Source organism: Dasypus novemcinctus, chromosome 8 (assembly GCF_030445035.2).
Source record: "Dasypus novemcinctus isolate mDasNov1 chromosome 8, mDasNov1.1.hap2, whole genome shotgun sequence".
NCBI lineage: Eukaryota > Metazoa > Chordata > Mammalia > Cingulata > Dasypodidae > Dasypus > Dasypus novemcinctus.
This window is the reverse complement of record NC_080680.1, coordinates 124,980,349-124,990,541: the sequence shown is the minus strand read 5'-3', so window position 1 is coordinate 124,990,541 and position 10,193 is coordinate 124,980,349. Positions and strand designations below refer to the sequence as shown.

The 10,193-nt window shown below is 59.3% G+C and overlaps 1 protein-coding gene across 1 annotated transcript; it reads right to left on the bottom strand.

The window, feature by feature from the left end:
* Window positions 1-1,620: 1,620 nt before the first annotated feature.
* FCN1 (ficolin 1) lies at window positions 1,621-9,988 on the bottom strand. The gene is made up of 9 exons (XM_004467336.5): window positions 9,840-9,988; window positions 8,442-8,555; window positions 6,157-6,210; window positions 5,766-5,801; window positions 5,017-5,049; window positions 4,526-4,653; window positions 3,908-4,037; window positions 3,127-3,261; window positions 1,621-2,068 (listed from the first exon to the last, which is right to left on the bottom strand). Exons 1-9 carry the CDS (start codon window positions 9,940-9,942, stop codon window positions 1,821-1,823), a joined length of 981 nt encoding a protein of 326 aa, XP_004467393.2. The 5' UTR covers window positions 9,943-9,988; the 3' UTR covers window positions 1,621-1,820.
* Window positions 9,989-10,193: the final 205 nt, after the last annotated feature.

The window sequence follows — 10,193 nt, the reverse complement described above, 5'->3', positions numbered from 1 at the left end:
AGGGTCTGTCTGTTCAATTCTCTTACCCCCCCTTTTTTTTTTACTGAGCTATATGTTTTTTATTGAATGATAGGCTTTCTTTAAAGATTTGGGATATAAGGCCACAGTGCTTTCCTTTGCCAATGCGCTGTGGTAGGAGAGTGACCCCCTAATTCCTGAAACCTGCAGGTGAGTGACCTCGAGAGGCAAGAGGGGTGTTGCCGATGTGATTTGGGGCACAGCTTTGGAGGGGGGCCTGTCTTGGGTTATCCAGGTGGGCCTGAGGAAATCGAAAGGGTCCTACCCAGGAAGGCGTGGCCGTGGGGAAGGGTCAGAGGTGTTGACCTGGTGGTCTCTGATGACGGAGGAGGGGCCACACGCCAACACCTGCCGGAGGCCGGCAAAGGCCAACAGAAGGAAGCGGCCGTGCCCACGCAAGCTTGTAGCCCGGGAAGACGCACGTGGGCCCCCACGCTACGGAGCCGTCGGGGGCTACGTCGCTGCTGGTTTTAAGCCCCCGAGTGTGGTCCTTAGTTTTGTCATCAGTAGAAAAGGAGTAGCTCGGGCTCCAGAGGGTCTGTCCTCGGATGCCCAGAAGTGCTTGGTCTTACTGGGGTCAGACTGATCCCCTCTTTGTTTGCCTCTGTGCTCGCTGCTGTTACGCCTTCCTGTGTGGTTTGGAAACCTCCCCGCGGCCTGAGCAGGCGAGGACTCTCCTCTCATGCTCTTGGCGCTGTTTGGCCCACCTCCCCCGGAGCCGAGGCGAGTGCGGGGCGTGCGGTGGAGGCTGGCCCCCCGACCCAGCCTTTACGGGAGAGCCCCAGTGGCACCGTCCCCGCGGACGCAGCTCTGCCTGGCTGCAGCCCCCAGCCGCCCCTCTATCGGGATTGGCAGCAGAGAGGCCCTTAGGTAGCCTTTCCCCCTTTGTTCTGAGTGTTTTCTAGGCCAAACCCAACATCTTTTTTTTTTTTTTTAAAGATTTATTTATTTATTTAATTTCCCCCCCTCCCCTGGTTGTCTGTTCTTGGTGTCTATTTGTTGCGTCTAGCTTCTTTGTCCGCTTCCCGTTGTCGTCAGCAGCAGGGGAAGTGTGGGCGGCGCCATTCCTGGGCAGGCTGCTCTTTCTTTTCACACTGGGCGGCTCTCCTCACGGGCGCACTCCTTGCGCGTGGGGCTCCCCCACGCGGGGGGACACCCTTGCATGGCAGGGCACTCCTTGCGCGCATCAGCGCTGCGCATGGCCAGCTCCACACGGGTCAAGGAGGCCCGGGGTTTGAACTGCGGACCTCCCATGTGGTAGACGGACGCCCTAACCACTGGGCCAAAGTCCGTTTCCCCCAACATCTTTTTAAAGATGTGCCCGGGTGCTGTGCGTGGCTCCCGGGGGAACAGAGGAGAGTGGGGGGAGAAGCTGGGGGTCCCACTGTGCCGACGGACGGAGGATACGAGCCGGAGGCTGGGCATCCGGGGGGAAGCCGCAAACCTCGACGGACATCAGGAATTCCATCCCACACGGACGTCCCGGTGCTTCCCGAGCGCCAGCTTCCTAGGGAATGTAATGCAGGTGGGAAAGGTTCAAAGCAACGGGTGTTCAAGAAAGGCCAATGAAAATAGAGGAAACAGGGTCTGCCAAGAAACAGATGCTCTTTGGGAAGTAGAATTCTTTATTGTGGTTAGGCCGTGAGGGCCGCAGGTGGCTCGGGCAGTTGTGGGCAGAGCCTGGGCTTCCGCAGGGCTGGCCCCGGAAGGCGGGGCAGGACCAGGGCACGGCGCACTTGCCTCGCCGGGCACGCGGGGTTGGGGGGGGGGCGGGGCGCCGTGTCCGCACCCCCGCACCGTGCCTACGCGGGCCGCAGCTTCATCTCCGACACCTTGTAGCTGTAGTTGTAGCCCTTGCCCGATTTCCAGTTGACGCCGTTGGCGAAGCTGTCGTGGGGCCCGCCCAGGTAGCGCCCGTTGAGGTTCGACGAGTGGCAGTCGTGGTACCACCAGGCGCCCTGGTACTGCTCGGCGCAACTCCCAGACCTCAGGTCATTGTCCTGGTCTTTGGTGGAGAAGAAGTTGTTTCTGTGGCCCGTCAAGGAATCGCCTGTGCCGGGAGAAGTGTGGGTGTCGGGGGAGCGACGGAGACCCCCCCAGCCCGAGGCCCCGCGTGGCCATGCCCCCCACTCCTCACTCTCGAGGTGCAGCCACCCCGGCTGTTGGGGCGAGCAGAAGCTGCCTGTCCCCCTCCTGGCCCAGGCTTCTCCCTCCAGCAGCCACCTGCTTCCATCTGGGCTCTCCCAAGGAGGTCAATAACCACCCCCCGAGAGCCTCCCTCTTCCCAGCCCACCCCCCAGCTGCCTTGCTCCCCCCCCCACTTTCCCGTGGGCAGCCTGTGTCAGGTTCAGCATGGCCCTCGTCCGGGGAGCCCAGGCGGGCTCCAGCGTGAGCCCAGCGCGTGGCGGTCAGCTCTGGCTCCTGCAGGCGAGCCGTGTCCCACCCTGGGCTCGGCTTTACCATCGGCAAACAGGGGGTGCTAACCCCTGCCCTGCTGCCTTCCTTGGGGCTCAGATGAGATCGAGCCCGTGAAGGGGACACGCAACCTCTAAGGCTCTGATCATCAAACACCCCGGGCTCTTCCCTGGTCCGTGCACCTCGGGGTGGAACGTGTCCAAGCAGGCTCCATGCGGCAGGTGCGTTCGGAGCCCGCAGTGGACTGTTGTGCATTGGGAGTGCCCTGAAGCATGCTCAGCAGAAACGTGCCAAAGCCACATGCTCACAGGGGCCTTTGGGCAAGGACATCCCCAGGGCTCGTGTTCCGTGGACCACACTTTGGGAAGCGGCCAGATGCACCTGACAGAAGGGCCCGCTCCTGCCAGTGTTTCAGTCATGACAGGGGTCAGCGTCCTCAGGCCCCACTCACCAGGAGCTGGCTGTGCGGCTGGCACAGCCCTGGGAGTGTCCCTGCTGGGGTCACGTGACCCTGAGCTACCTGAAGGTGCAGGTATTTGCACCTGCATCCAAAGGCGGAAAAACCAGGGCTCAGACAGGCAAGGCCCCTAGCCCAAGGCCACCCAGGTATGGAAGGGCCAGGATTCTGGCCACCATCACCTGGACAGCCGCACCCCTGCCGTGAAGGCCAGGCCACATGGCGCAACCACTCACCTGCACTGCCCTCCACGAAGTTTCCCAGGAGCAGCTTGTACTTCTCGGCCGCGGACGCGACCTTGAATGAACTGTACTTGGCAAATTGGTGGTTTCCTTCAAAGTCCACGAGGTCCACGCGGAGATTGCTAGTGCCTGTCAGAGAAGCGTAAGGGGTCCCAGGCTCAGGCACCTCCTGCCGCCAGGCCTGGGTGGGCAGCTGGGGTCAGTTCTCGAGGGAGGTGTGAACTGGGCATCCATGGGCAATTCCCCTGGGACGCTATAAAAATCTCTCATTGATGGGAGAAGCTCGGGGATGTGTCCCTATTTCTAAATATCACCCCATCGTGATAAGGCAGGCGGAAACCACCGCTGGTGTGCATTTGATGGTGAAAATGTAAAGAAAAATGAACATTGCTCCTGAAATGACTGCCCAGCTACTAACAAGCCAGCTTTCCTTGCTCTTGGGAGAATTGAAGGCACAGAGTTCAGGCCTTCAAGGTCTTGGGAGCGACTGGATGGAGAGAAAAAGATCGACAGTTTGGCAGGTTTCTCCAGGACCAGTCGTGAAGCGGGTAGAACAAAGAGCCCGGCATGGAGGCCTCCCTCATGGGAGGTGCCCCTTGGGGGATGGACATGGGTGCAGAGACGCGGGAGCTGGGGCGGGGGCTTCCGGGGGCCTAGGAACCCAGCTTGGTTGTAGACGGGAGCAGGGGTTACCCAAGCCCAGCTGCCTCTGGGCGTCTTCCTACTCGCAGATTCAGAGGCCAGGCCAAGGGCAGGGCGGCCGCGCCGGCCTTACCCTGGGAGGTCAGGGCGTGCAGGTTGTCGTTGCCGAGCCAGAACTCGCCCAGCTGGCTGCCGAAGCCCTGCCTGTACGCCGCCCAGTCCCGGAAGAAGTCCACGGAGCCGTCGATCCTTCGCTGGAAAACCTGGGGGCAGCGGGGGGCCTTGGGGCGGGGGCCCGGCCCTCAGCACAGGGCGGGCCTCGACCTCCCGCGGGGGCTGCGCTCCACGGTGCCCGGAGCATCTCGAGCCACAAGCACGCCGGCACCCACGTGGGCCTCTTTGCAGATCCCGGGGGCCGGGGGGTCCCGAGTTTCCGAAGGGGACACGGAGGCTAAGAGAGGGCAGGTGACCAGCCCAGAGCCACACAGCTCTGAGGGACTGCTTTGCAGCCTCACGCCATATTCTGGCCTCTTTCCCAAACAGGTTCGCCTCCAGACCCACTATTGGTGATTGTCCCCGTCCTCAGAGAAGGGGAGGGGGTCTGTGCGTCCCACATGATAGACGGGGAAACTGAGGCCCACGGAGGAAAGGAATCGCACAAAGGTGGGCAGGGGTGCGGGCTGGTCTCTGAAGACCCCTGGGCAGGCCCAGCTGTGCCGGACCCCAGCCGTCCCCGTGGCCCTGCACTCACGGTCCAGCCCCCGCCGTCAGTGTCCATGTCACACAGCACAGTCAGGGGCCGGCAGTCGGGCAGGTAGATGGTGTGCCAGCCGCTCAGGACGTGGCCCCTGGTCAGCAGCTCCTTGCAGTTCCGAGGTCCTGGGACAGAACCCCAGAGAAGGCTGCAGGCGGAAGGCCGGGGCGAGGCCAGGGGAGGGGGCCCGGGACAGGGACGTGGCCCCCCAGAACCCCCCGGCTGTGAGGGGAGGGCGGCGTGGGCTGGACCCGCCCCTCCCAGAGCTGCCGCCTCCCTCCTCCCCCGGCACCTGGCCTTCTGGGGTAAATTTTAATTCCTCCAGGTAAAATTCTAGCAAGTGGACTTCTGATCCTGTCTCAAGTCTATTGAGCTGAAAGTTGGGGAGGAGAGCTCTTTCCTTCCAGCCCGCAGCCGTCTGTCCGTCTGCAACAGGCTGAGCCTGGCAGCTACGGGGCTAGGGACGGGGTCGGCCACGCGGCTCTCACCTGTAGCACACGGCTGCTGCCCCCACGTTTCACCTGCGTGTGGAGAGAGCAAACACACGTCAGGATTTAAAAATCAGAAACGTCATCCCCTTCCGCCTCAATCGGTCCATGGACATGGAACAGAAAACGGTTACAATTTTCTGGATCTTTTCCAAACAAACTCCTGGCCCTCGGCCTCTGCTTCAGCGTGAGCAGGTGGGTGGACTCTGCACTTCTGTTTCCAGCTCGCTTTTTCCTGTGGGCCCACCTGCTGTTAACCCCAGCACCCCCTCCAGGTGCTCGCTACAGCCCAGGGCCCGCTGCTCCAGCGCTCACCGGGTCACTCTGCTCCACCTGGCGCCTTCAGAGCCTCTGGTCATGGAAGAGGTATTGGGGTCTGCGCCTGAAAATTGTGCTTTATATTTGTAGACAGAGTGTGTGGTATTTTCCTTTGCTTGTTTTGTCTTTTTTTGTTTTTTACAGATTTTTTAAAAAAATAAATGAACACGAGCCAGAATGGAACTTAAATACGTAAAATGTCCCCCTTTTGCAGGAACGTCGTCTGGCCAGCCACCGTCCCCTACGCGCTCTAGGCCTGCACCTGCCTGAGGACCGCAGGCATCAGAGGGGCCCCCCGGGGGCTGGGCACCCCCAGGCATGGCTGGAAGGAAAGAAGCTCAGGTGTCAGACCAAAGGCGGGTGCGTGCTCGGGGTGTCTTGGCTGGTCAAAAGCGGCCGAGGGGCCCCTCAGAATGGGGGGCGGCTCTCACCTTTCTCTCCGCGCACCCCCTTCTCTCCTCGGTCTCCTGGAGGAAAAATGGGGAAAGCCACGGCTGACCAGAGACCCGGGGCCAGCTGGGAGTGGAGCTGTCAGCTCTGGGGACCCCCAAACTGCCCTCTGGATGTGCTGGGTGGGGACCCCCAAACTGTCCTCTGGAAGTGCCCTCCCCTTCCTCTGTTGGTCAGGGTCTCACATTGGGGTGGGGGGAGCCCGGGCCTGGGGTCCTTGCCCAGGGTGAGGGGAGGTCCCGCTGCCCCCAGGGCCCATCTTGAGGCCCTCTGGAGATGGACGCGGCTCCAGGGCCGCAGACCATGGCCGCAGCACCCCGGCTTTCAGAGGGCGCCCAGGGCTCCAGGGCTGCAGCCTTCATCACCCAGTACCTTTGGGTCCGAGGGGTCCTGCCTTCCCGGGGGTTCCTGGGGAACCTTGCTCTCCTGCAAGTTCAAAGACATTGTTTAGTGGAAACCCCCCACCTGGGGACCTGGACTCGCCATCTTGAGGGCCCTTGCTCCTGGCCAGCCTGTTACCATGACTACAGCTCCCCGGGGGACCCGCCCTCACCAGGCGCCATCGCCCACTTAGGGGCTGGGGTCAGGAACAAGACCCACTGCCTCAGGGGCCTTGGCTGCTGGTCATTGCGAGGAGAGGGTGGGGGAGACCTCTCGGTGCAGGGGCGCTCCTCAGAGTCGGGGTGCGTCTACGCAGCCCTCCGCACAGGCATGACCGGGAGACGAGTGCCAGGAGGGCTGCCAGGTCAGCGTGACGACAGCCACAGAGGTCTGATGGCCGCCCCGCTCACCAGGTCCACCTGGCATGTGACCTTGAGGCCGAGCAGCCCCGCCCTCCCCTAAGACCACCAGGCCCGCCTTGGGGAGGGGCCGCCCTGGGGTCAGGAGAGCCCCCAGTGCCGCGTTCTCACATCCCGGTGGCTGCGGCTGAGCAACCCACCCCGTGGTAGAAACTCGTCCACGGATGCGGGGTCCAGCCCTGCTTCTGCTCCTCCCAGGGAAAGAGCTTCCTCCCCAGTGTTCCCCCAAAAGGTGCAGGGTCAGAGAGCCCCCGTGGAGGCCCACTGCGGCGAGTGGGGCCCACCCAGCCACCCCGTCCATGGGACCTGACCTGGAGCTGCCCCAGACCCCCCCCTTTTTTTTTATTCATACTGTATTTACTGAAATTGATGTACAGATATTGAGACAATAGCTTTCAAACAAGGTAACATTTGGGTTTACATTGTGGTTTATATTTTAGACTACACAGTTTTCTAAATTTTTAGTAATCTTATGTTTTACATTATATTTACATTTTAGCCTATCAGCCCCTATATATTTTTGGTGTGATTTTACATGTCTTATATCCATCCTTGCATACTCTTGTGGAACACTTCCATTGCCCACACAGTTATATTGGTTCCCTCTATTCAATACCTCTTCCCCCCCCCCCCCACTTAGGGCCCACAGTGACAGTCAATCTTCATTGCTTGGAGGGTCATGTTCAGAGATACTTGCTACAGTGTTGAGGGCTTGACATGCTCAACTGCCCTAATGCACTGGGAGCCACCATTTCTCTCGAGAGATACAGTTCCCTCTATTTGAGAACATCAGTCCTCCCCAGGATGTGGGTGTACCCCCACTCTCATTATATGGGTCTCTATCCAGTGATATAACCCACTATGGCAAAATGAGCATTCACATCCTCCCTAGGAGCTGTCCTGCGTCGGATTATCCCCTTTAAGCATCTTAAACAGGTAGCCTTCCTTATTATATTTTTGAAAAAGTTTTCTCAGCATTATGCTCTCAACGAAATACCTGACAATCTCCTATGTTTGTATGTTGCCCCACCCTCCCCCCAATTTCTGGGCAATATTACCCATCCTCCCATCCCTAGCTCCCCTCAAGCCCACAAAGCCCCACCCAAAGGCAACCCCATCCCCCCATTTTATCCCTTCCCAGGCCCCTCTTAGAATGTGCTAATCCTAAGAGACATCCCAGCTCGTCCCTTCTCCACTCATCCCAAGTGCTCCACAAGCCTCTGCTGGGACACTTCTCAGCACGAGGAACACAGCCCCGGCTGCAGCTCCTTGGAGGAGCTTTTGGTTCACACCTAGCCATCTGCCAGGCTTGGGGGTACTAAGAGTTGTGCAAGGCGGGTGGCTTCCGCTGGCTGCTCATCACGGGGAGTGAGTCACCGCATGCACAGGGGATCCTCCACCAAGCCCAATTTACAGCTCAGGGTTTGAGTCCCAGCCCTACCACCCCACCCCACCCCCCAGTAGGAAAGCTGGGGGAGCTTCTGCCTCTCCTTGGCTGCAGTTTCTCACCTGTTGTAGCAGAGGGTTTGCCCCCAGTGCTCAGGTGAGACTCCAGAAGGACATGGAATTAGAAATCTGGCAGTGTCCACATACAGTAGCAGGTGGGGGCATCAAGACTAGAAACTCTGTTTTCAGTCAAAACACATCCCTTGAGAGCTCATTAAGGGCTTAGGACACCGGAACCTCAGGTGGCCCTTGGAAGCTGATTGCTGTCACTGGCTCTAAGGGGCCAAGGCCAAAGCTCTGATCTGAGAACTGCACAGGGCATTGTTTAACTGGGATTTAACTTGAGAAAACCGAGACTCCAGCACCCCCTGCCCACCCCCTGCCCACCCCAGCTTCCCACAGAACACATACCTTTTCCTCCATTGGCCCCTGCCTCGCCCTTGGGCCCTGGGGCCCCAGGCAGCCCTGGGCAGCCCCGGAGAATGGAGAGCTTGTCGGAGCCTTCCAGGCCCACCACCTTCACCTCTGCAGAGAAACAGAGTGGCCAGTCAGGGCGGTCCTTCCCTGGGCCCCCGCTCAGGGGACCTGCCTCCTTGAGTGCTGTTGGGCCGAGGCCACTGCCAAGATGGCCACCCATGCCCCTGTCTCAGGCAAGGGTCCGCTGGAGGGAGGCGGCTGCAGCGGGCAGCTCTGTGCTCTCCCCTGGGTGCTGGCCAGCGGGGCAGGTGGGCTGGGACAAGCAGGTGGGGGTGCAGGGACAGTCCTGACCCCAGGGCCGTGTGTCCAAGGAAACTCCTGGGCTAAGTCGGGTTAGTATTAAGACTGTGGAGAGGATTAGATTAATCAAACAAATGGAAAAAATCTTCATTTATCTTCTAGCATGTAGAACTCTACAAAAAGTGACTACTTTAAATAAATAACATCAGTAAATATTTATAACAAACCTGAGGGATTTGGGTCGATGTGCATTTCTACTTCCAGACCTTAGGGACCCAATCATAAAATCACTGAGCTAGAATGGGTCAGCCCACGCCCCCTCCCCAGAGAGCCAGCCACAGTAAACCTGGGACCAAGAAGAGACTTTATTTTTTATTTAAAACATTTTAAATGTTGTCAGTTACAAAACTAATACATGCTCAGAAGAGACGACTTAGAAAAGATGGGAATAACCCACGCCGTCCTGGGAGGCAGGGCAGCTGCCCCTTGTGCGTGCGTTTCCCTCCCGTCTGCCCTCTTAGCTCTAGACTGGGCTGTAATTTACTCTTCATGCTTCCTCCGTAAATAAGTTATCCCAGAACTCAGGAGAGGACTGGCCTTCTCACCAGGAGCAACTTGTGGCCGAGAGGGCACAGAACCCCTCCTCAGAATCAGGGGGACCCATGGCCCTTCCGAGTTCCTGCCAAGGCTCTTGAAGCTGACTCCCTGGGGCAAAGGGCTGAGATCTGCAGGTTCAGCCCCCTCCAAGGAAGTCCCAGGATCTTAGCACCAACAAAAAGACAGAAAGCGGGATGATTCTCTTCCTCCTCCTTAGGGACAGAGTTGAGCACCATCTGGAAAGTTCTATGGTGCGAATCATGGGCCTCAGGGTCGGATGGACCCGGTTTAAAGCCTGCTCCTCCCCCTTCTAGCTGTGGGACCTCAGGTGGGACACTCGGGCTCTCTGGGCCTCAGGTTTCTTGTCTGAGGCTATGAGAGAGCTGTCGAGGTCTCCCTCCCCAGAAGGGCTGAGCTCTGTGCCTGGGATGGCATCATCATCAACGAGAGGCAGTTTTCAGCCTTCAGGGACCACAAAGCTCAGCTGCAGCTCACCTGGACAGGTGTCAGCAGCCTGGGAAACCACAGCCTTGACACACAGGAAGAAAGCCAGCTGGGCAGTGGGCCCCAGGGCCCCGGCGATGGCCTTCAGCTCCATGACCGCTGGTCTCTGGCATCAAAGAGGCCCCCAGCTCTTATATGGCTGCGGAAGCCAGGGCTATCTTTAGGCTGTCATTTCTCAACTCCCATGGGGATAGCCACTTCCTACGTGCTGCTTGATTGCACCAACAGAAACTCTCCAAGGATGGCTGCTTCCCACCAGGCCCCTGCAAGCTGCCTGCTCCACTGGGTCCCCTCGCCCTGGTGAGGGCCCAGCTTCCAGCCAAGGGGGTTCCCAAGACCCTGTGC